This window comes from Pseudorca crassidens, chromosome 16 (assembly GCF_039906515.1).
Source record: "Pseudorca crassidens isolate mPseCra1 chromosome 16, mPseCra1.hap1, whole genome shotgun sequence".
In the NCBI taxonomy this organism is placed as follows: Eukaryota; Metazoa; Chordata; class Mammalia; order Artiodactyla; family Delphinidae; genus Pseudorca; species Pseudorca crassidens.
This window is the reverse complement of record NC_090311.1, coordinates 63,526,313-63,552,663: the sequence shown is the minus strand read 5'-3', so window position 1 is coordinate 63,552,663 and position 26,351 is coordinate 63,526,313. Positions and strand designations below refer to the sequence as shown.

Below are 26,351 nucleotides of genomic sequence, written 5' to 3'. Positions count from 1 at the left end.
GTAAATAAATAAAAGTGTGGATTTGTTCTCTTGCTAAAAAAAATTTAATCTCGTATCTCTCTTATCCAAATTCTTATCATTTAGTAAAAATAAAACCAAGTTTTACAGAACATGTATGACTTTTTTAAAGAGAAATACATCATTCACACTTTTATGTTTTCTTATGCAGAGAACATTTTAGCAGGTAATGTGGGAGGAAACTTAATCTTCACTTCAAACAGCTAACAACTTTCTTATGGCTTAGCATTTTATTTATTGTTTGGCTTTTTAAAAACAATATGAACATGTATCTTCATATTAAAATGAAGCCAAATCTTATATTTCTCTTTTTGAGAGTTAAATTCCCCTTTTCCTCTCTTTGTTAAAAATTGCTACACCTTATATACCATTGTAAGAAATATGAAGTGTGAACATCACTTGCTATTTAATTCTAAAAACTGGGTTTAAATCCTGGCTCTGCCACTTGTTAACTGTAACTTCTTTGATCTTTACTTTTCACATCTATACAATTATCATGATAATAATCTCTACCCTAAGGTTGATTTAAGCGCTAAATGAGATAAGTCATGTAAAACAATTATCCTGTTACCCTGATACAGTACTCAATGAATAGCTATTTACTTTTATCACTCAATTAAGTACAACTTGCAAATTTGGATGTTGTGATAACAGAAAACACTACCATATTCCCTATAACATACAAAACCCTAAATTGTAAAGCTAAGAGAAAGCAAACTGGTAATCTGACAAAAAATGGTAAGTATAAAAAAAAAAAGTTATCTCATTCACAAGAATTAAGATAAACTAAAGTAAGCTCTTCTATCTTAATCACACCCTGAAGAACATAAAACCTTAGCCTTAACAGCAAAACACCTGCAAAAAATTTTCAACACTCATGAGTCACTAGCTAGAACATTCAGCTTTTAGGACATTTCATATACAGTTTTTCCTCAGTATTTGTGGGGGATTGGTTCCAGGACCCCCTCAGATACCAAAATCCATGGATACTCAAGCCCCTTATATAAAATGGCATAGTATTTTGCATATAACCTATGCGCATCCTCCCATATACTTTAAATCATCTCTAGATTACTTATAATACCTAAAATAAAGTAAATACTATGTAAATAGTTGCCAGGGTGTGGCAAATTCAAGTTTTGCTTTTTGAAACCTTCTGAAAAAAATTTTTTTGAATATGTTTGATCCAAAGTTGGTTGTATCTGCAGATGCAAAACCCACAGATATCGAGGGCCAGCTGCACCTTCATCTAGTCAAACAGGCAGATGACAATATAGATCCCAATTTTAAGAATAAAAAAAAGTAATTTGCACAAGTCCTGTGGTACAAAAATGGCTTATCAGAGAACTCAAATCTCCTGAGCCTTTGCCCTGGATTTAGCTTAAATCAGTCTTCAAATAGTACAACTGCCTACTACTGCAAACCAGCTTAATACTCAGGAAACGGAAATGCATAATTGATACATCCTATCTTAAAAGAACTTGCCTATTTCCTGCAATACAATGCAGAATTTAAGTAAGTGATATAAGAGTGACTATAATGATAGCAGTATAAAAGAAACAGCACTTAATTCTTATTGAAGGGGCTAAGAAAAATTTCATAAAGGAAATGAAATTTGAGCTGAGCCATAAAGAATAAACAGAATTTTATTAGAAGAGAATGCAAGAAGGTTACATAAGGCTGCGAGAAGATAATAAACTAGACTGTGAGGTACTTTTAAGGAATAGTAAATATACTTCTACGGTGAAGGAGGAACAAGTAATAAGATTACTTACTTAAGACCAGGTAAATCCCGGACACTAGCTCCTATTTCCTCTGCTTCTGGGTACAGCTTCTCCACCAGTTCCAAAGGGCCCCATATAGTTTTGTTATAACTCAAAAATGATTTTCTTACTTTAAAAAGAAAATATAATGCATGTAACTTCAACTTACAAAACTGTAGTAACCTCATGTTAAATACTTAGTTTCAACATTTCTAACTTAACATACGATTATTCACAGACCTTTCCTCTCTTATCACTACACAGCCCTGTTGATCAGAAGCCTGTTGATTCTGATATTCTCCCTATCAGAAATATGCACCTTGGTCATTTTTCCATATCAGAAATATGCAAGTAGGTAATTAAAGTAGAAGAACAACTAGGCTCATGCTTTTTTTTTTAACTTTCTTTTTTTAATAGATATTTATTTTATTTTGCGCAGGCTTCTCGATAGCTGTGGCGCACAGGCTCAGTAGTTGTAGTGCATGGGCTCTGTAGTTGGTGGCGTGAGGGCTCCAGAGCACACGGATTCTCTAGTTGTGGTGTGCAGGCTCAGCAGTTGCAGTGTATGGGCTTAGTTTCCCTGCAGCACGTGGGATCTTAGCTCCCCGACCACGGATTGAACCGGCGTCCCCTGCATTGCAAGACCAATTCTTAACCACTGGACTACCAGGGAAGTCCCATAGGCTCATTCTTTACCAGTACAAAAATAAGACTGGTGGCCCTAGCAGGCTGATCTTTACCAGTTTATTCAATAAACCAAGGACAAATAGTTATTTTATTTCTAAACACAAAAAATTGTGACTTTACTTTTCCTTTTATTTGAATGTGAGATTCGGGTAATATAAAACCATGAAATCACTATGTTTCCTTCTAATACTGACCAGATCTCCTGTAGATCCAGTGTGCCTATCATATGCACCACCCAAAAGCCAGCAAGATAGGCAATTTTCCCTGGGGGAGAAAAATCAATCAGCACAAAGTAGCTTTATAATGGTTGATCAAGATAGGCATTTGACTGTTAGGATATGCCTCATGATATTTTGGGAAGTAAAGGAAAATATATTCAGAAAAGAGTCTAAAACGTAACTATCGTGGCCATCATTTGGCAATTCCATTTCAGCAGTCTGGGGGAAAATAAAGACCTATGTCACTGCTATTTTTTTTTTAAATAAAAAGGAAGTTTTTCAAAAAGCAAATTAAAACTCAAGGCCTGAGATAAGGCTGTTGACTTCCTGATGTATTAAAAGAAGTATTCAGAGACTGAGAATATCAAGAGTAGGCAAAAATGTGGGGAAACAAACACATTCACTGTTGTTTGATTAATCAGTGAAGGCTTTACAGACATCAGTTGCCTATATTCTTTGACCCAATAATTCTACTCCTAAGAATCCTAAAGAAATCTTAGCACGTGTGTACAAACATATATATCCAAAGATGTCCTTACAGCATAATTTTAATGATAAAAAACTGGAAACACCTAAGTGTACATTAAGAGGAAAGTAGTTAAATAAGTCATGGTATACATATACTATGAAATATTTTACAGCCATTAAAAATGTGATAAAGACTCTATGTAAATGGCAAAATCTCCAAACCATACCATTAAGTTTTTCTTTTTTTTAAATAGGGAAAAAAAGAAAGTCACAGAATAATACAGCATGATTTTATTTAGAGTAAAAGAAAAAATCACCTGTAATTCAATTTAAAAAAGAAAGAAAGAAAAACAGAAAAGAGCTGGAAGAGTGACAAAGATTCCTTTAGAGAGATGAATGGAAGAGAATGAAGGGAAATTATGTTTTTGCTCCATGTGCTTCTATGTTGTTTGATTCATGTACAAAAAGAACATATTTCACTATTATATATAATTTTTAAAATTATTTTAACTCTAATGAAAGAAAAAGTGGAATCTGAAGAAACAAAAACAACAAAACCAAACTCATAGATACACGTTCCAGATTGGTGGTTGCCAGGGTTGGAGGGTGGGAATAGATGAAATGGGTAAAGATGGTCAAAAGGTACAAACTTCTAGTTATAAAAGAAGTCCTGGGGACGTAATGTACATAATGACTACAGTTACTGTATTGTAGATTGTATTGTATATCTGAAAGCTGCTAAGAGTAAATCTTAAAAGTTCTCATCACAAGAAAAAAAATCTTATAACTATGTGTGGTAATGGATGTTAACGGTTTATTGTGGTGATCATTTCACAATATATAAAAATACTGAATCGTGTTGTACCCATTAAACTAATACGTTATATGTCAATTATATCTCAATAAATATAAACAAATTTTAATTTAAAAATGAATACATTAATAACATCACATATAGGGTTTCTCAAATTTCGATGCCAAGGCTCCTTCTCAGTTTAAAGTACATTTTATTAAAACCATGTTTAGGTAAACCTCCTCTTTTGCTTTTCACATTTACCCCTACTCTCATGTGCCATAGTCAGAAACTCCCCCTAAGTGTGCATCAGCAGATGAATGGATAAAGAAGATGTGGTATATATACACAATGGAATATTAGCCATAAAAAAGAATGGAATGATACCATTTGCAGCAACACGGATGGACCTAGAAATCATCATAATAAGTGAAGTAGTCAGTCAGAGAAAGACAAGTATCATATGATATCACTTTTATGTGGAATCTAAGAAAATTATACAAATGAACTTACTTACAAAAGGGAAATAGACTCAGAGACATAGAAAACAAATTTATGGTTACCAAAGGGGAAAGGAGGGGGGGATAAATTAGGAGTTTGGGATTAAAATATACACAGTACTATACATAAAATAGATAAGCAATAAGGACCTACTGTATAGCACAGGGAACTATACTCAATATCTTGTAATAACCTATAATGGAAAAGAATCTAAAGAAGAATATAGATATATAAAATATACATATATAATATATATATAAAACTGAATCACTTTGCTGTACACCTGAAACTAACACAATATTGTAAATCAACTATATTTCAATTAAAATTTTTTTAAAAAAAGAACTTTCCAACTTACCCAGGCTTCTGGTATACCAACATAAAAGCAAGCTTCTCTTCTTTTTTAATAGTCACCTTAGTACACATCTCTTACATAGCCCTCTACACAGCTCTGATCATATGAACCAGAGATCAAAATAGTTACTATAAGTAAAAGAACAGTAATATAATACAAACACATAAAAATAATTCAATGTGAAATGTATAGATGAATACAATATCCAGTTATCATCATTTTCAGGGAGCACTCACATTTCTACAATAACCCAGTCCAGAAGACAATTTTTCTAGATATGTTTCCATGCACTAAGGAGGTTCATATTTCAACAATCAACTATTTTAATGTATTTATTCAAGAGAGCTCAAACTAGTAATTATAGTTCATACCAGAATCACCAAGCTTAAGATTTTCTATATAACTCTATAGTTGTCCTAGAAAATGGAAATCAGCTCAGAGTATGTTGAAAACATTTTTAAATCAAATACACTTTTTACAGGGACTTCCCTGGTTGTCTAGTGGTTAAGAATCCACCTTCCAATGCAGGGGACATGGGCTCAATCCCTGGTCAGGGAGCTAAGATCCCACGTGCCACAGGGCAACTAAGCCGGCGTGCCGCGACTACTGAGCCTGAGTGTTCTGGAGCCCGCGCGCCGCAACTAGAGAAGCCTATGTGCCGCAACAAAGAGCTGGCATGCTGCAACTAAGACCCGATGCAGCCAAATAAATAAATAATTTGTTTTTTTTAAAACAAAAGAGTATACAAATACATTTTTACAAAACAGTAACAACTAAGGATTTTCTGAAGACCACCCATTAGAAAACATAAAGTAGTAGGGTATTTTCTCCTAAAACCAACCCACCCAGTATTTTTAAAGTAACAGTAATTATGGCCTCAAAAAAAATCACATTTTCAAGGATATTTAAGATGGGAGGGGGGAGGTTCTATAGTTGGTTTTTTAAAAAAAATCTCACAATACCTTTAAGACCATGTTTCAGACAATGCTCCATAACAACGAAGAACTGCTGCAAGGGGGGATAATCAGAATCCAAAGTGCGGCCAAAGCTTAGAGCAGATTCAATGAGTCCTTTAATACTGAGTTTAGCCATGTTTAACAAGTTTGCTCTCTCTACAGCTGTAGGGTCTTTTGTAGCTGAAAGCACAAGAAAGGAGTCCAACATCACTTGCAACAACTGACATTGTAAACTATACAAACCCTTTCCTTCCCCTGTAAAACCAACAGTGGTTTGTTTTTCCTTGGTGGACAAGTAAGTCTTCCTAACATACACCCCTAGTTAACTTCTTTTTATGTCTCTCATGCATACCATAGAACAATGCTCACTCCAGCCAAAGTTTATGAATTATTCTCAAGATCCTGCAAATTGGCTATTCTAGGGTATTTATTTTACTTTTGTGGCACCTCTTCAGGGAGAATGAGTTTTTTTAAATCTTTCTCTGGAGATAAGAGTAACAGACAACATGTTTAAGGGTTCATGCAAAGGCAGACAGCAGGAACCATCACAGATGAATCCAAAAGCAAAAAAATGTTCAGAATAAACTGGCAATACAATAAAAGGTAGTTAAAATTCTAAGATTCCAATTTCACCCATAACAAACATGACAGGTAAGTAAAATAGGGGGCCACAAGAGAAGCCATTCAACTCTCACTCATTTTAACCCTCTTTCTATCTTGTCTCTTTTCATTGCAATTGTAGTTCTGTATTGCAGGACTCCTTTATTTGCCCAGAGGAAATAAAAGCAGGGTCCAGTTTCACCTTAAGGTTTCCTGACCTTCCACACAGCTGATCCAGTTGAATATCAAGGTAATCGATGCATTTTTTTAAAACTGATTTTACCTGATACTTTCAATTCACAAAAATTTTTCTTTCCCACAAATTTTATTCTCAGTTTTCTTATAAATTCAGATGCTTCCCCATACTCTCATCACTGTTGTGACTGGCAGAAATATTTTCAGCAAACACAGATGCCAAAATGAAGTGTAAAAAAATAAAGCGCTTAGTATACTGTCTCATAATCCCTGACAAATTTACTAGTCCAAGTAAACCAAATGTCCGTTTTTCCTTCACTGGATAAAAAGTCCAGGGTTCCCAATGATCTAGTATTTTACTTCTGACCACAGATAGCCAGGCGTGAAGCGTGACACTGAATCCTAAGCAACTTAAAATGCAAACAGTCACAACTGCTACGACCAAGCTAGCTGGTGGAGAATCTCCACACAAGACATCATTGCTTCAAATATGCATCGTGGTATGACTCCCTCTTTTTTCGGGGACGAAACCAGTCGATGTTTCATAATCTGCAGCAATTCTCATTTTTCTTAACAGTGCCCATCACAATCCGTAATGTACGATGCCACAACCAGACAAAGGACGCCTTTATAACTGCTCGAAGGTAGGTCCTGGTGGGCGCCGGCAGCTCCCGAGTAGAGGAGCGTTTGCACCCCAGCCGCGCCCCGCCCGGGCTGCGGCCCCCACACGCGCCCAAAGGCCGGTTCCCGCATCTTGCCTGTAGAACCCCTTCCCTGCCTCCCTGCCTGCCAGCCAGCAAGGCTGCCCAAGGGCTCGGGGCGCCCCAACACCCTCACGGAATGCTCACCCGGGGTCCTGCGCGGCATCGCTGCCCCTCTCCCGCCCACTGCGTCTGGAACCCAAGCCCAAACCTGAGACGCTTCCCTCCGCCACCCCCAAACCTGAAAAGTCATCGCCCGTCCCCGACTATTTCCCCCGACCCGGGAGCTGCACCCCGGCCGGCCCTGTCCTCGCTCTCTGTAAGCCGACGGACCACCAAACCTCTGCCATTAGGCCCCTGAACGGGGAAGGGGGCGAAGGGGAACGAGGGGCGGCCGCGCGTTGCCATGGCGACCGCGGGCGCCCCTGCGTCCCCGGCTGCCTCCGCCCAGGCCCAAACCCGGCTTCGGACCCCAGTCCCGACCCCGAGGCCTCCATGACCACACCACCAATCCTCCTGGCCCGGCCGAGCCCTCGGCCCAGCACGGAGGGCCGGGCGTCCGCTCTCGGCCTGCTCCGCTTACCCATGGCGGCAGCGGCGACGCGGTCTCGGGCGGGGACTCCCTGGGCCCCGCCAGCAGCTCCCTTCAGGCGAGCGGCGGCCGCCACGGCGTCTGCGACCAGGCCCGCTGCGGCCCACAGCGCTCCCGGCGGCGGGAGGACGGCCGGGCGGTCCCGCGGCGCCCGAGTGGGGCGGGGGGCCGCGGAGCCTGAAGCCGGCAGCGGAGAAATCCACCCTCTCTGAGCCACTTCGGATCCAGCCGGAGCGGAAGGAGAAGGAAAAGGAGCGTGAGGAGGACCTGGCGTTGAGGAGGACCTGGCGTTGAGAGGAGGACCTGGCGTTGAGGAGGACCTCGCGTTGAGGAGCAGGGGGGCGGACCTTGGTCTCTCCCCCTGGGGGCCTCGCCGGAGCGCTAGGGCTGCATTTCCAAGGGGATGCGAGTCACGTGCAAACGTTTTCATCTCCTGGGTCCGGCTGGGTTTAATCGAACACACCTGACCGCTTCCCTTCTTCACCAACTAACTCGCAGGGGACCACCAGTGAATCCACTGGTTTATAAAAAGCAACGAGGAATGGTCTCAGTAATCGAGGGAAAGGCGCAGAGATAAAGCCAGTGTTTTCTCATTTCAGGGAGTAAACACTCTCGTGGTCAGATGACACTAGGTTTAAGTTATATCAATTTGGGGAAACTGAGCTATTACCTAGTTAGATCGGCAATTGTTTTTTGTTTTTTTTTTTAAGAATATATTTTTAAAATTTATTTATTTTATTTTTGTCTGTGTTGGGTCTTCGTTGCTGCACGCGGGCTTTCTCTAGTTGCGGCGAGCGGGGGCTACTCTTCGTTGTGGTGCACGGGCTTCTTATTGCAGTGGCTTCTCTTGTTGCGGAGCACGAGCTCTAGGCATGTGGGCTTCAGTAGTTGTGGCGCGTGGGCTTCAGTAGTTGTGGCGTGCGGGCTCTAGAGTGCAGGCTCAGTAGTTGTGGCTCGCTCACGGGCTTAGTTGCTCCGCGGCATGTGGGATCTTCCCAGACCAGGGCTTGAACCTGTGTCCCCTGCATTGGCAGGCGGATTCTTGACCACTGCGCCACCAGGGAAGCCCAGCAATTATTAAAACAGTGTCCGAGTTAGAAATAGACTGATATTTCGAGGAAATGGAGCGATGTTTATCTCTTCATCACATTGGTCAGCATACAGTTCTATTATGTTTCTTTACTTCTTTTGGTTTTTAATTTTCTTTATTGTGAGATAATCATACATGGATATAAATTTATAAAGCATATATACATTTAAAGAATCATAAAGTGAACAGCTGGGAAAACACCACCAGATCAAGAGAGCATAGAACAGGAGAGTCATCTTCCCTGGGGGAAAGGCCTTTAGCCACAATCCCCCTAGAAGTATTAATAAATACGATTCTGACTTCTATGACAATTGTTTCCTTGCTTTTCTGCATGTTACTACCACGTAAGTATGTGCCCCTAATCAATATAGTTTATTTTTGCCTGTTTACAAACTTTTCACAAGTGGAATAACATTACGAACATTACTTGTTTCTTTTGTTCAACATCGTCCATATCCATGAGGAGTTTCCAGGTTAGGGTGTTTTCAGGTTTACATACTTCCTGGTCCCTATATGCAGGAGAGCCTCTAGGGCATGTAAATAAGAATACAATTACTAGAAATCAGGTATGCCTTTCTTTAAATTTACTAGATAATGCCAAACTGTTTTCAAAATTTCTCATAATTTACACTCCTATCAGCAGTGTTGTTTTTCTGTTGCTGTGTTCATTCTAATGCTTAGAATTTTGAGGATTTTTTCATTTTTTGCGTCTTGTGGGTAGGTGATTGCATGGTAGGTTTGTTTTTTATTTATCTCATTACTGATGACATTGAGCACTTTACCTATGTTTACTATTTGGAATTTCACTTTTGCAAAGAAATGGTGCCTGTTTTTCTATTGACTTACCTTTTTCTTATTGGCTTGTGCAAGTTACTTAATATTCTACATACTAATTTGATGTCAGTTATGTGTTGCCACTATCTTCTGGCTAATTTTTTTTCTCTCCTTATGGCAACCGTTGATTAAATATAAGTTCTTAATTTTCTTGTAGTGAATTTATAGTTTTTGCCTTAGTGTCTTAAGAAATCCTCCTTATTCCAAGGTCATGAAGATACTCTCTTTTAAGAATTACATAGTTTTGGAACTTCCCTGGTGGTCCAGTGGTAAAGAATCTGCCTTCCAATGCAGGGGACGCAGGTTCGATCCCCGGTTGGGAAACTAAGATCCCACATGCCGCGGGGCAACTAAGCCCATGCGCCACAACTACTGAGCTTGCACGCCTCAACTAGAGAGCCTGCGTGCCACAAACTACAGAGCCCATGTGCTCTGGAGCCCACACACCCTGGAGCCTGCATGCCACAACAAGAGAAGAGAAAACCCGCACACCACAACTAGGGAGAAGCCCACGCGACTAAACAAGCGCCACAACAAGAGATCCCACATGCCACAACGAGGACCCGATGCAGCCAAATAAATAAATATTTTAAAAAAAAAGAATTACATAGTTTTGCCTTTAATATTTAGGCCTGTTAGTGCACCCAGAATTAATTTCAGTGATGATGTGAGATAGGGTCAAATTTCATTTCCTCAACTATCCCATCACCCTTTCACCGTTCATCTTCCATGCCCATGAGCGTGGAAGTGAAGGTCAATGAGCATGTATGTGAAGGTCAGTTCCTAGGCCAAAACCTCATTTGATCTTCAGAACCACCCCATGAGGAATAAATTATTTACCTCTTTTACAGATGAAACTAACCTCAAAGATTAAATAACTTGCCCAAAGTCACAGTACTATTAACGAACAGAGCCAGAATCTGAACCAGTACAAAACTAGCCTCCATTTTCATAATGTCAAAATACATCTGTGGTTTTTACAGTGTTTGAAGGAGCCTAAAACTGATGACAAGTCTAACCCCTTCCACCATCTTGCTGTTAAACATTGAAATGACTGAATTGTTCATTTTTCTCTTCTCCAAATGATGAGCAAAAAGGGAGGGATTTGTGTTCCAAGTGCGTTTAGAAAAGCAAATAATGTTAAGTATATATTTATTTATTTTATAAAACCATGAGAACAAAGGAAAAGAGCTTTATTTTCTGGATTGCTTTCCCTCCAGTGACTTTATAGGTAACATGTAGGGAAGAAATTTAGTTCAGTAACAGACCAGCTTTATTTAAAGCAAAAAATATTTCTTCCTTTGAGGAAGATGTTCTTAAACTCCAAAATACATATTTGCTGGATACTCTAGCCACCTTGTATTGAACAGAATTGGAATTAGGGTGTATGTTTAAAACCTATTACACTTAATAGGTTTAAACTAGAATATGAATCTGTTCTGAGCTCTTGATGTACTAAAACTAAGAATCTAGGTTTTTAAACGTACAGATATAATCATGTAACAAAATACTGTTTTTTAAAAACTCATCACATACTGAAATATAGGGATGAAATTGAATGATGTCTAAAATTTGCTTTAAAACATGTCAGCAAGGAAAAAAAGGTTGAAAACAATTGCTGCAAAATTTAACTGTTGAATATGGGTGATGGGTATATAGAAGTTCATTATACTACTTTTGTGTGTGTTTTTAAAGGTTTTATAATAATGTTCTAAAGCTCATCATGAAAAGAAAGCTAGTTAAAGCCTTAAAAATAATTTTTATGTAAAAATCTTTCATAATAAGCCAAAGCAGTATCTATACAAGAGCCGAGAGTCAGGAAAGGCAGACTTCACCCCCTGGGTCCATCTTGGTTCATACTTTCCAGGATCATGAGTCCCAATCAGCCGAGAGTCAGTGGTGACTTGAGTGAGGTTGGATGGGCCTATCCTCTTAGCTACAAGCAGTCTTTTTAATGAGCAAGGCTGTCCACTGAATCTACATAGACCAGCTGGTCAAATCATGCCCCAAGGTTTCCAGCTGGCCTGAGATGTGATTTGCTTACACTAACCATTGTAATGCTTTTTTTTCTTTTTGGCTGCACTGTGCGGCTTGTGGGATCTTTGTTCCCTGACTAGGGATTGAACCCCAGCCCTTGGCAGTGAAAGCGCGGAGTCCTAACCACTGGACTGCCAGGGAATTCCCAACAATTGTAATGCTTCTAAACATTTGTATAGCACCTGGAAAATGTACACAACACTGAATGGGAAACACATAGTACCTGGGAAAATTGCTGAATTACTAATCAGAACATCTGGGTTCTAGCAATGACTTGCCCAGAGCCATATGCTAACGTGAAATATCTATGCTAGGTACTCTGTAGGGTTTAATTCAATTGAGAGAATATCTATGAAAATTATAAAGCATATTACATATTATTACCGCTGCTAAAAAAGCAATAAGTGGTATAAAGCTACATATAAAGATGGAAGTAATTCTTTCTGGAAGGAAAAAAATCAGAAAAGGCTTTCTGGAGAAGGTAGCATACTAGTCTTTCAGCCTGGGTGAAGTTGCATAAATGGTATTGGAGAAACAGACAAATATAGATAGAGGATACAACAAACAAGAAAAAAGACATGTATAGGGAAGAGCAAAAATAGTATATTAGGGAATTCTCTGGCAGTCCAGTGCTTAGGACTCTGCACTTTCACTGCCATGGGTCCAGGCTGGATCCCTGGTCAGGGAATTAAGATCCCACAAGCTATGCAGTGCGGCCAGAAAAAAAAAAGTACATTAGAACAAATATGCAAAGAAATAATGGAGAATGACCTCCATTACATACCACACGTTCCAACCTATTAGTGGGATATGAAAGAATGTTAGTAGGTTGCAACCAGCTTTGTTTTTTTAAATTAATTATTTTTGGCTGCTTTGGATCTTCGTTGCTGCGCACAGGCTTTCTCTAGTTGTGGCGAGCGGGGGCTACTCTTTGTTGTGGCGCGCGAGCTTCTTCATTGCGGTGGCTTCTCTTGCTGCGGAGCACGGGCTCTAGGTGCGCGGGATTCAGTAGTTGTGGCACACGGGCTCTATAGAGCACAGACTCAGTAGTTGTGGCGCACGGGCTCAGCAGTTGTGGCTTGCGGGCTCTAGAACGCAGGCTCAGTAGTTGTGGTGCACGGGCTTAGTTGCTCCGTGGCATGTGGGATCTTCCCGGACCTGGGCTCAAACCCGTGTCCCCTGCACTGGCAGGCAAATTCTTAACCACTGCGCCACCAGGGAAGCCCTGCAACCAGCTTTGCTTTTAATGGAATAGTGGAAAATATTAGGGTATATCACATATAAAAAGGGTAAATATTTTGTTAAAGTACTGTTTAAGGTGCACGCACATACATATGTTCATGCTGAGTCATGATGCAAAATGTGTTTCTTGTTGTGGGTTCTGGCAATTTTTACTCTTAAGCACCAGTCCAGATTATCATACACCAAACTACCAGTAGTTATAACTAAATGATAAGATTACAAAGAAATTGAATTTTCTAAAATTTGTAGTGTTTGAAATTCTCACTAAAATCATGTACTACTCTATAATTAGAAAAAAAAAATTTAAAGAAAGAAAATTATGCCAAGACTTTTGAACTCAGAAAATGTGAGGTAGATGGTGTCCTTGACAGAAATAGAGATTACAGAGGAAGGCATTAGATGAAGATGGAAATTTACATTTTGTATGTGCTGACTCAGAAGTGCTCACAGAAGACTCTGAAGGCAGGAGCTGGAACACAGATATAACTAGAATCCAGAAGACATGGCGGGGTATACAGATTTGGTAAACAGCTACATAGGTCATGGTTGGAGGCAGTGACTGTCCAAGGAGAGAGAACAGGACCAGACCAAACATAGAGCTCTGGGAAAGACCCGTCTCTAGAGAGTGAGAGACGAGGAAGAAAAGAAAGGAATAAGAGGAGGCAGCAAGAGAGGTAAGGAGGCAGAACTCTGAACTGATTTTCAGGAATGGGGCCACTGGAATGGCTACACTGTCATCACATCCTGGCTTTACACTATAAGGAAGACCTTGTCTAGGCTAATGATGCTTTTGATCTGGACCTGCACAAAGTGACTGCCCAATAACATTAGAGACTGGTAGCCACTGCTGTCTTAGTCCTTGGCGTGGATGTCATACTTAAACTGCACTATTAGCAATTTGATGGCCCAGTCTGGGTTTAACTTACAGCTCACCCCAAGCCTCCAACTCACAGCATCTTATATATAAAAGACGAATCCTTAACTCTTTCAACTAAGTGGCTAGACTCTTGTAAGCAAGACAGAGTCCCAGGGCTTCCCTGGTGGCGCAGTGGTTGAGAGTCCGCCTGCCGATGCAGGGGACATGGGTTCGTGCCCCGGTCCGGGAAGATCCCACATGCTTTGGAGTGGCTGGGCCCGTGAGCCATGGCCGCTGGGCCTGCGCGTCCGGAGCCTGTGCTCTGCAACGGGAGAGGCCACAACAGTGAGAGGCCCGCGTACCGCAAAAAAAAAAAAAAAGACAGAATCCCAAATGACAAGAAACATGGAACCCCTCCCAGGGCTCTCCTTCCACAGGGCTTTGCAGGCCATACAAATCTGTAAAGCAACCACTGATTGAACCAAAAGAATTTACATTATTCATCTCACTCCCAGGAATATCTAACCAATATTTAAGCCTTATCTCTGTAAACTTCCTAGTTTTTCCTGTCTAATCCATAGTATCTCCATGATCAACTCCATCCTGTGTGTCCTTCATAAATCTCTTTATAATGTCAACACTCCTTGGTTTCAGCTTTAGAGCATTATCAATATTTCAGTTCTCAACACTGGAAAAAATTGTGGACAACCCTGAACTTAATTATTATTTAGTATTAATAATTGACACTGTAAGATCTAACAGTAAGAGAACAATTTATTTAATAAAATCTTCAAGTAATAATTTTTTTAAAACATGTGAGGTAGAGGCAGCAATTTTTAACATACTTAACATTCATTAAAAAGAAAACATTTGAGAGAAGTGAGAGATCTCCCTGCCAAAGATGGATACACTAAGGTTAAAATTGGTCACAATATAAGTAATCAAGCACTTTGAGGTAACTATTTTACAAAACATTTTTATACCAAAAGAGAAAATTGAGAAATGCCCTAAAACTAAGGGGCATATGAACATGAATAAGTGAAAATAGGAATACACCTTTTTAATTTGTCATCAATTCAGCAAACAAAATTTCTTCTCAAAAGAACAGTAGGAATTATTTTATTTCACTAGAATACTGAAAAGTGAAAATAACAAGTGGGAGAGTAAGGAGAATCAGAAATTAACTGGAAATAATACATTTATCAGTGATAATTTAAAAGACTAGGTTTAAAGTGAAAACATCTCTGATAGGAGAAAGCAAAAGTCAGGAAAAAAACCAGCAGAATGGCCTTTGAATCAGGGACCTCAAAATACAGAAAAACGTCTTACTTATGTTCTCATCATCACAAGATTGTCCTTAAATGACAAAAGCAATCAATTTTCTTACCTAATCTTTCAAATAAACAAAATATGATTAAAAATCTAAAAGATCAAATTAATCTTGAAAATTTAGACTTAAAGGTTTAAGCCTCAGATTGAAAAATTCATCCCAGCTTTAAAAGGTGGTAGAAATTTATCAAACTCTAGATCATACAAAACCACATTTATAATACCTATAAATTTAGACTTTTCAGTTTTGGTTCACCTGTACTAAAAAAATACTATGTTAAATTTTGTATGGTAATAGAACTTTATGTTTAACAAGGTTATACCAAAAAATAAATAAAACAAAAAAACTGGAACTCTGAAAGAGTATATTTACATCATTTCTTACCCTTGGGATAAAAGTTATCTTCACAGTGTAACCAGGCACTGATTTTACAGCATATCCGAATTATAAATAGGCAACAGTTAGAGAAGATCATGATGGTTTGGAAAAAGCAAGGAAAACAGTGCTTTATCTTCTTTGAAAATCACCCAATATATGACAAAGACTTTCATGTTCTCCTGATGGAAGATCCATGATGTAAAATAAATTAAGGAAGATATATTTAACACAATGTGGAATTACATAAAAACATATATGACATTATTATCTAACATTCTGTAATTTGGTTTACAGGGATGTTAAAAAAATTGTAAAGATTTTTATGGCATTCTATGGATAATAATATACTTAAGCAATATGGTTTACATATCTTATTAGCCTGAGACCTACATATAATTTTTTAAAGAGATGACCTATTTTTAAAATAATCTATTAATACAATATGACAAGTAATAATCTCCATTTTTAAATATAATACTTTGTCCTAGATTTTTTTTAAAAAAGGTTATAAATTGAGGGGAGAGGAACCAGAAGGGATAACCAGTTTTCCTAGATGTATTCTAGGAAACATGCACCCTGTTCCTAAGGCAAAAAATCAAGTCCCTTTTTTTCCAGCTTCTCATTTCACAAACTATCCTTCACCACCACGTTCATTATTTCACTTTTTGCTTAAAATTACTTCCTGTGAATTGTTTTCTCTCTTTCCTTTGCAGAATCAGATCTTTTGAAATATGCCCATGGAAAACACGAGACACCGAGTTTTAGTTTATACAAATACATAAATGAAGTACTCACAATAGCACAATCAAATGTGACCATAAAAAAAAATTTTTTTTTAAATTAAAAAAAAATGTGACCATATATAAAACAAAAAGGATATTAATTTTTCTGAGTTTAGATGATAAAGTAGCTTCCCCAAAGGAGGATAGCGGTTTAGTGAGGGCACACATCCCAGGAGAATCAGCTTATGTTTGGCTCTGGTTATAGCAACATTAAGACGCCGCCAATCTTTCAATAGTTCACCAAGCTGAAAGAAATTGTAATTTTCATTCTTTGAGTTTTCTTATTTATTTGAGTTTTTTGAGCAGTTTTCAAAAACATATACTGCAAAAAAGATTCATCAACACATTTAAAATCCAGACAGTTGGAAAAACTTGCCCACAGTGCCAACTTCAAGTATTTTATTGTGGGTATGATATCCTAGCCATAATTTTAAATTATTAAATACATATAATAAAAATATACTAAAAATTTTTAAATATTAAATATATATAATACAGAATTGAAGTTAGGACTTCCCTGGTGGACCAGTGGTTAAGACTCCGTGCTCCCAATGCAGGGGGCCCGGGTTCGATCCCTGGTCGGGGAACTAGATCCCGCATACCACAACTAGGAGCCCACATGCCGCAACTAAAGATCCTGCACCCAGCAATGAAGATCCCAAGTGCCGCAACTAAGACCCAGCACCGCCAAATAAATAAATATTTAAAAAAAAAAAAAGAATTGAAGTTATCTCCACTCAGTGTAGCATTGTTTTTTTTAAATATCTATGAAACAAGCTCTCTGTTTCTTTTTAAAAAAAATTTTTTTTAATAGATTTTATTTATTTATTGGCTGCGTTGAGTCTTCCTTTCCTGTGCACAGGCTTTCTCTAGTTGTGGCGAGCAGGGCTACTCTTTGTTGCGGTGTGAGGGCTTCCCATTGTGGTGGCTTCTCTTGTTGTGGAGCACAGGCTCTAGGCGCGCAGGCTTCAGTAGTTGTGGCACACGGGCTTCAGTAGTTGTGGCTCACGGGCTCTAGAGCGCAGGCTCAGTAGTTGTGGCACATGGGCTTAGTTGCTCCATGGCATGTGGGATCTTCCCAGACCAGGGCTCGAACCCGTGGTCCCCTGCATTGGCAGGCGGATTCTTAACCACCATGCCACCAGGGAAGCCCCAGTGTAGCATTGTTTTTTAACAGTAATAGAAACTCGTCATAGTAGAAGACTCAGAGGAGTGGTTAAATATACCGTGACCCATATATACAGTAGAAAACTATGCATCTGTAAGAACAGAATGAAATCTCTGTGTAATGACATGGAAAGATCTCCAAGCTGTTAAGTGGAAAAAGCAAAGTCCAGAATAGTGTATATATTACCTTTTGTGCAAAAAAAGAGGGGAATATGAATACTGATTCATATCTTTAAGCATATGCTTAAAGAAACGTAGAAGGTTACCAAAAAAACAAAAACAAAACAAAAACAAAAAACCAAACGTGATTATCTGTGAGGGTAAGAACTAAGTAGAGGAACCGGGAAGAAGGGAGACTTTATACTATGTGTATTTTATTTCATTTATTTATTTTTGGCTGCACAGCGTGGCATGTGGGATCTTAGTTCGCTGACCAGGGATCAAACCCGCAGCCCCTGCATTGGAAGTGTGGAGTCTTAACCACTGGATGACGAGGCAAGTCCCTCTACTACATGTATCTTAAAAACCATATGAGGGCTTCCCTGGTGGCGCAGTGGTTGAGAGTCCACCTGCCGATGCAGGGGACAAGGGTTCGTGCCCCGGTCCGGGAGGATCCCACATGCCGCGGAGCGGCTTGGCCCGTGCGCCATGGCCGCTGAGCCTGGGCGTCCGGAGCCTGTGCTCCGCAACGGGAGAGGCCACAACAGTGAGAGGCCCGCACACCATAAAAAAAAAAAAAAAAACCATATGAAGCTATCGCATAGTCAAGAAAAATGAGTCAAGGAGAGATAAAAATGCAAAAAAACAAAACAAAGCCTGGAATTATCTATAAATTTGAAAGTATATCTAGGGAAGCCTATATGTTTAAAAATGCTCCAAACACGATAACCAAGAGGTAGAAGCAACCCAAATGTCCACTGATGGATAAATGGATAAACAAAATGTGGTATATACATGCAGTGGAATAATATTCAGCCTTTAAAAGGAAGGAAATTCTATCCAATGATGATAATATACAGGAAAACACAAGCCATTTTTATTCTCCTTCATCCCGGTTAACTTGAGGTACAAAGATGAAGTACTCATTTGCACTATGACCTCCTGGAGTGACGTGCAGCTTGGTTCCTCTCTCACTTTTTGTTTCTGTTTAATATGCAAATGTGAGTGTGAGATCTTCAGTGTGTTTGCATAATGTAACTTAAAATGAATTTAAGTACAGTTTTCTGAAATATTTCTATTGGAATAAATTACTTAAAAATAAAAAAAAATAAAAAAAAAAAAAAAAAAAGGAAGGAAATTCTGACACATGCTACAACACGGATGAACCCTGAGGACATTATGATAAGTGAAATAAGCCACTTACAAAAGGACAAATACCGTATGATTCCACTTATATGGAAAATTCACAGAATTCATAAAATTCTGTCAAATTCACAGAGACAGAAAGTGATTGCCAGGGAAAGGAGAGAGTGGGAATTAGGGAATTGCTCATGGGTATAGAATTTGTTTTGCAAAATGAAAACGTTCTGGAGATGTGTTGCACACACTGTAAATATACTTAATACTTGTGAATTGTACATTAAAAAATAGTTAAGAAGGTAATTTTTATGTTATGTGTTTTTTACCACAATTACAAAAGAGAGAGGAAAATAAAAAAAGAGAGGTAAATAATGTCCCAAACAAATATAAAATACAAATCAGACAACAAAGCAGAAAATACAATTAACTCACAGTTCCATCTTCATTACTTCTAACAAAAGATACTAGAATGATACTTTTGTCTCTTCCTTGGTATTTGTCTACTGTATTAACTTCGACCATCCCAAGAGAAGAATGTGCCAATAAATCATTGATGACTTTTAACTGTTGCCGGTATGGTGCAATGATACCAATATCAGAGGGATTACAACCAGCCTAAACAGAAAAGAACACAATTTAAAGTGAAAAAATCCTGACTTTTGTTATTTAAGCTTTACTAAATTTATTAAATGTCTACATAATGTGCCCAATTGATGTTTATAATACATGTTCCTATCACAAGGAGTAAATACAATTATTGAGTTCACTCTAAGGCTATATCCACATTTCCTGAAATGAAATAATTTCCTCAAACATTGTTCCCTTGTTATTTAGAAGTTCATGGCAGTATAATGGTTTGTATGCCACCAAAACAGTGTTGCCATACCAAAAAAAGTACAAAGAAATACATTTTACTTTCTGCTATCCCTTACACCAGAGGTTTCCAATTGCCAATCATACTGACTTCAGCACTAAATTGAAACAATCAGAATTATCTGATGTTACAAAGTTATCCTAAATGGAAACTCAAAATGCCATTACTGTATAAAAAATTACATGTCTTAGATAAATGTTCTCAAAATAAAAACAATCAGGCTTCATTCCTCTTTATCTTAATAAACAAAAGTTAACTTTAGATCTAAAGTTCCTGGCATTCTAATATTCTATTACACTGCACCTTAATATTAATTAGCCCTCAAAATTAAATTCTATGTTACCTTAATAAAAATTGAGGTCAGGAAAACAACGAGTTTGGCTTCTGTTATATTACTGACACCTCCCTTTTCAACTTGTTCTGGTGCTGGAACCTAAATAGAAAAAATACGCATCCTGCTTGCAAAACAATCTCTGAAGTTAAGAGTACTGTCAGTACACAGGTGGCCATAGAGACGGTACTACCACATGTGGAAACAGATGAAAAATATCTTCATCTTAAAGTTGAAGGTAAAAGAATTAACAAAAATGAATGATATTAGTCACTTTCAGAAAGCCACCCAGCGGCAACCCATCTTAAACATGCTACATAGAGTTCAGACTAAAATCTCTATGAAAGCCGACCATACACTGGCCTTCACAAACTTTACTGTGTTATCCCCCATTTTATAGGAATCAAAGGTCAGAAGAGATGAGTAGCCTGCCCAAGCCTCACAATAAATCATGGCACTAGGATTCAAACTTAGATCTGGCTCTAATATCTGTGCCCTTTCCATTTTCTTGTTGATTTTCATACAGATAATGGAGCGATAAGGTTCCCCAGTTTCTACCATACCTAGTAGAACTTTCAAAGGATTGTTTTGCTCCTACATCATTCCTTAGTAACCTTGATTAATTTTAATACAACTTATTTGGAATCCTGATGCCAAGAAAGAGGAAATGTGAGTAGCAAAAAAGACTCTGAAATATCACTGGTGAGGTTAAAAAATGGTAAATTATAACTAATAAATTAGAGTTGTGGTTTATAAAAGCAGTCATTTGTGAGATCAGTTTATGTGACTAAATATCCCAGAGCCTGCCTGCCCCTAGGTGTTAATTCTTCATCCTGAAACACTAAGGCAATGTCCAAGAGAATGAAAATCCCACCATGGTACACACATGGTAAGGCCCTATTTTTAACAACCAGCTGGCTCCACCCATCTTAATAACAAGAGATACACCTATTTTAGAATAACATGCATACATATAATTGGTCATTATATTTTTATTTGAACTTACATAGACTTCCAAATCAATAATGAGAAGCACTATATAAAACAAACTGTAGGAACACAGGGTCAAAACTTTGTTCTTAGTTCTCAGAAATAAGACTCAAGTCATTTAAAGTCCTTGTGCAGATTTTTTGTTTAATGACAGATTTGCAAAGAGATCTTTAGATGCATACGGTGGGGGGAGGAGATATATGGGAAATCTCTGTACTTTTAGCTCAGTTTTGCTGTGGACCTAAAACTGCTCTAGAAAATAAAGTCTGTTTTTTTAAAAAAGGTCATCAAAAGGACATCAATTTATCGTATCTGCTGTCCATTTGTAAACCCAGACCTTTGACAATATCAATGCCAATTCCTTTTATCGGAAATGTAATTATACAGTTGAGTTCACTTTCTACCTTTCTGACTTCAAAAGTCAATTTTGACATCTATCAATCACCAGAATAAACCTCCCAAAGACAGTGAGTCTATAGAAAGAAAAGATTCTTTTGTGTTAAAGTACAAGAAGTACACTAGTTTTAACTGATAAGCTCTAAGGAAGCAATCGCTACTGAAAACTGAGGAATTCAAATAACAGAGCAAAAGGAGAAAAACTAAAGAAAATGTTTGTTTTTTACCTTGTCTGTGTTAAGGAAACAAACAGGACTTTTTGGCTCGAAAACTTCAACCAGCCAAGGATTTTCAGAATAATCAGCATAAAACTCCAGTTCCAGCTTTACATCTTTAAAGTTAGGTAGGTTTATCACTGCATTGGCCACTTTGTCTGATCCACACTCCAGCTTTCCTTCGTATGTCAGTTTATTACTTAAGGACATAATTTTACTAAGGGAATTACAAAATAATTTTAGTTTTAGTGATGAACACAAATACAAAAATCACTCGTAGCTGACACTGTTACAAATACCTGTTCATTCTGTACTGCACGGTTAACTGTACGACAGCATTCTTATTCTGTTCCAGCCTCTTGAATAAGCTTTCACTCATGCCAAGAGCTCTGTCAACAAATCCAGTTCAGGCTTATCAGTGTACTGAAACTGTCCCTTAAAAAGAATCTAGTTTAAAATTGAAACCTCAACGTCTGCTTACCTTGCTTCGCAGTTTAGTACCAGGGGAGGAAGCTGCTGATGATCCCCCACCAACACAAATCTCCGTGAAAAAAAAAGTGGCCCTAGGCAAACTGGTTGGCTAATTTGAGAGGCTTCATCCACTATACAAAAATCAAAAGTTTTACGAGAAAATATGGGATGGTTTACTCCCATACATGTTGTTGCAACTATAAGCTAAAAACAAATAGGGAAAATAGATCAGTTACTTAATATGTCCAAGAAATATACCTTGTTTTTCCCAGTTTTGAAATTAAAAGATCAAAAAAGAACTCTTTGTCCCCCAAAACAGGAATCCCCCAATATGATCGCAGAAACACATATAGCATACAAAAAATTTTAATTTTTTACTTTAAATTTTTTAAAATCAAGTTAATTTTCCAGACACTATAACAATGCTCAAATTTCGATATTTCAAAATGGAAATCAGAAACATTCAAGAGGCAGTAAGTTAATGAATTTATTTTTTTAATGTCAACCAGGACTTTACTTCTGGGAAGATGGAATACTTTTCCCTACTCCTCCCACAAAGTACAATGAAAAACCCTGGACATTATATAAATATAAAACTATAAACATAAAGACTGAAAGGCGGAGAAAAGGTAGACCAGCTAGGAACCTTGGGACACGAGGAACACCACAGTTCCCTGGGTTTTCCTTTTGCCTCACATATCCCAGATTTGGAGGTGATAAGACTAGGAACACAGGAATGCCAATGTATGCAGACCAAAAGAAGTTCCAACAAAAGCCAAAAGAACAGGAAAGGGATAGCCTAGCAGACAGAAAACTTATACAATAATCACTCAACTCTAGCCAAACACCACATAAAAAACTATGGCCTCAATAGAAATAAAAAAACAAAAATAAATGGGACCTAATCAAATTTATAAGCTTTTTCACAGCACAGAAAACCATAAATAAAACAAAAAGACAACCTACAGACGGGGAGAAAATATCTGCAAATGATGCGAACAACAAGGGCTTAATTTCCAAAATATACAAACAGCTTATACAACTCAATAACAAAAAAACAAACAACCCAATCAAAAACTGGGCAGAAGGGACTTCCCTGGTGGTCCAGTGGTAGAGAATCCGCCTTACAATGCAGGGGACACCACATTGATCCCGGGTCAGGGAACTAAGATCCCACATGCTGAGGGGCAACTAAGCCCGCACGCTACAACTACTGAGCCCACGTGCCTCAACTTGAGAGCCTGCGTGCCACAACTAGAAAGAAGACCGAGCGCGGCAACTAGAGAGAAGCCCGCACACCACAACGAAGAGCCTGTGCGCCACAACGAAAGATCCCGCACACTGCAACGAAGATCCTGCATGTCACAACTAAGACCTGACACAGCTAAATATAAATAAATAAACTAATTAATTTAATTTTTTTAAAAAAAGAACTACATCTCCTTTATTAAAAAAAAAAAAAAGTGGGCAGAAGACCTAAATAGACATTTCTCTAAAGAAGACATACAGATGGCCAACAGGCACATGAAAAGATGCTCAACATCGCTATTAGAGAAACACAAATCAAAACTACAACGAAGTACCACCTCACACAGATCAGAATAGACATCATTAAAAAGTCTACAAATAATAAATAATAAATGCTAGCGAGGGTGTGGAGAAAAGGAACCCCACACACACACCGTTGGTAGGAATGTAAATTGGTGCAGCCACTGTGGAGAATAGTACGGAGGTTCCTTTAAAAACTAAAAATAGAGTCACCATATGATCCAGCAATCCCACTCCTGAGCATATATCTGGAGAAAACTCTAATTTGAAAACATACATGTACCCCTATGTTCATCGCAGCGCTATTTACAATAACCAAGACATGGAAACAACCTAAATATCCATCGACAGATGAATGGATAAAGATGTGGTATATGTATACAATGGAATATTACTCAGCCATAAAAAATGAAATAATGCCATCTGCAGCAACATGGATGGATCTAGATTTCATACTAAGTGAAGTAAGCCAGAAAGAGAGAAAGACAAATATCATATGGTATCATTTACACGTAGAATCTAAAAAAATGACACAAATGAAATTATTTACAAAACAGAAACAGACTCACAGACATAGAAAACAAACTTACGGTTACCAAAGGGGAAAGGGTGGCTGGAGGGATAAATTAGGAGCGTAGGATTAACAGATACGCACTACTATATATAAAACAGAGAAATAACAAGGTCCTACTGTATGCACAGGGATCTATATACAACATCCTGTAATAAACCATAAAGGAAAAGAAAAAAAAAAACACATGTTCAATCTAATAAAGATTTTAGAAACTCTAAAAAAACAAAAACAAAAAATTATGGCCTTGCCCCCCTACCAATGCCAGCAAAGGTGAAGGGGGGATCCTAGACTTCCACCTGCCTGAGGCTGGAATAAGGCACCCCAATACCTTGCCAGGGTGGTGTCAGAGAGGTCAAGTCAGGATTTTCATCCCTCTTGGCTGGTAGTAACCCTCACCTGGTAATGTAGTGGAGACTGTGTGGGGAGCCTAGACTTCCTTCCACCCCTATCCAACAGTAATGAGAAGCCTGTCACCTTCTGCATTAAAAGAGGCCAAGTAGGGATCCTGGACTTCAGCTCCCAGCTGGCAATAATGAGGTGGCATACACTCTTGCCCTACCAGGGTAGTGTTAGAGCTAAAACAGCAGTTTTAAATAATACAATACAAAAATGTTCAGATTTCATCAAAAATCACTCATTATATATAGAACCAGAAATATCTCAAACTGAATGAATATAAGACAATCAATAGATGACAGTGATGTTAGAATTACATGACAAAGATTTTAAAGCAGCCATGATAAGAATGTTTCAATGAACAATTATGAACACACTTGAATGAAAAGAAAAAGAAATAAAATCTCAAGAAAATAAAAGTCTTGGCAAAGAAACAGAAGGTAAAAAGAAGAACCAAACGGAAATTTTAGAACTGAAACTAGAATAATTAGAATTTTAAAATCATGGAATAGACTCAACAGCAAGGGACAGAGAAAAGAATCAGTGAACAAAGACATAGAAAAGTAGAAATTATATAGTCTGAATAACAGACAGAAATAGACTGAAAAAACAAAAACTACACAGAGCCTCATGGACCTGCAGGACATAAAGGATCCACCATTCATGTCTTCACAGTCCTAGCAGAAAAGAAAGAGGGAGGGGCTGAAAAAGCACTAGAAGAAATCATGGCTAAAAATGTCCTAAGTTTGGCAAGAGACATTAAATCTATAGATTCAATAAGCTGGGAAAACTCCAAACATGATAGAAAAAAATCCACTACAAGACATATCATAATTAAAATTCTAAAAACTAAAGAAAAGAAAAAATTCTGAAAAGGAGCCCAGGTAAACACCACCTTGCTATAAGGAAAAACATTCCAATTCAAAGGTCAGCCTATTTCTCATCAGAAACCACGGAAGCCAGAAGAAAATGGCAGAATATTTTCCCAGTATAAAAGAATTACATATTTACCCAGAATCCTATAACTAGCAAAACTACCCTTCAGGAATGAAGGGAAGTTGAGACATTCTCACTTTGTATATCACTATCCACCTATCAGAATGGCCAAGATGAAAAATAGTTAACACCACCAAATGCTGACGAGGATCACTCACACTCTGCTGGTGGGAATGTAAAATGTTATAGCTTCTTTAGAAAACAGTTTGGTAGATTTTTTTAAAACTAAACATGCAACTACCAAATGACTCAGACACTGGACCCCTGAGCATTGATCCCAGAGATATGAAGACTTACATTCACACAAAACCCTATACATGAATGTCTATAGCAGCTTTATTCGTAATAGCCCAAAACTGCAAACAATCCAGATGTTTTCCAATGGGTGAATGGTTAAACAAATTGTGGCACATCCATACTGTGGAACAATACTCACCAATAAAAAGGAGCAAACTACTGATTGATACATGTAACAATCTGAATCTACAGAGCATTAGGCTAAGTGAAAAACACCAATCCCAAAAGATTACATACTGTATGTGAAACCAAGCAGGACCTTGTGGGGCCCTCCTAGGAACAAAAGCCTTTCTGGGTCCCCAATTTCTTATTTGAAGGATAAAGGCTCCTCGATCTTCCCAGAGTTCCAAAGGGCATATTCAAACAGCTACTAATCAGGGAAATAGGGGATGCAGAAACAA

The 26,351-nt window shown here is 38.2% G+C and overlaps 2 protein-coding genes and 1 long non-coding RNA gene across 26 annotated transcripts in view; 1 reads left to right on the top strand and 2 right to left on the bottom strand.

Moving 5' to 3' along the window:
* RUFY2 (RUN and FYVE domain containing 2) overlaps positions 1-8,292 on the bottom strand; it is a 47,258-nt gene extending 38,966 nt beyond the window's left edge. For 11 of the 16 annotated variants that reach the window (XR_010935974.1, XR_010935975.1, XM_067710767.1 and 8 more), the window contains exons 1-3: positions 7,839-8,292; positions 5,766-5,939; positions 1,794-1,911 (exon numbers count right to left, since the gene is read on the bottom strand). Coding sequence is in view for 14 of the 16 variants with exons in the window: in XM_067710767.1 (XP_067566868.1) it covers positions 1,794-1,911; positions 5,766-5,939; positions 7,839-8,277 (731 nt within the window). In the remaining 2 variants the exon portion in view is untranslated. The other 5 variants (XM_067710772.1, XM_067710776.1, XM_067710777.1 and 2 more) reach the window with 5 other exon arrangements.
* LOC137209293 (uncharacterized) overlaps positions 6,995-26,351 on the top strand; it is a 38,667-nt gene continuing 19,310 nt past the window's right edge. Inside the window, exon 1 of the long non-coding RNA XR_010935978.1 lies at positions 6,995-7,198. This is a non-coding gene — a long non-coding RNA (uncharacterized lncRNA). The remainder of the gene's footprint in view (positions 7,199-26,351) is intronic.
* The window catches only part of DNA2 (DNA replication helicase/nuclease 2), a 58,808-nt gene continuing 47,125 nt past the window's right edge, over positions 14,669-26,351 (bottom strand). For 7 of the 9 annotated variants that reach the window (XM_067710761.1, XM_067710764.1, XM_067710758.1 and 4 more), the window contains 7 exons: positions 22,150-22,343; positions 21,968-22,057; positions 21,681-21,885; positions 20,080-20,169; positions 19,295-19,477; positions 16,495-16,641; positions 14,669-15,812 (listed from right to left, as the gene is read on the bottom strand). In XM_067710761.1, the coding sequence (XP_067566862.1) occupies positions 15,744-15,812; positions 16,495-16,641; positions 19,295-19,477; positions 20,080-20,169; positions 21,681-21,885; positions 21,968-22,057; positions 22,150-22,343 (978 nt within the window). In that variant the 3' untranslated portion in view covers positions 14,669-15,743. Of the gene's footprint in view, positions 15,813-16,494; positions 16,719-19,294; positions 19,478-20,079; positions 20,170-21,680; positions 21,886-21,967; positions 22,058-22,149; positions 22,344-26,351 lie in introns of those variants that run through there. The other 2 variants (XM_067710759.1, XM_067710760.1) reach the window with 2 other exon arrangements.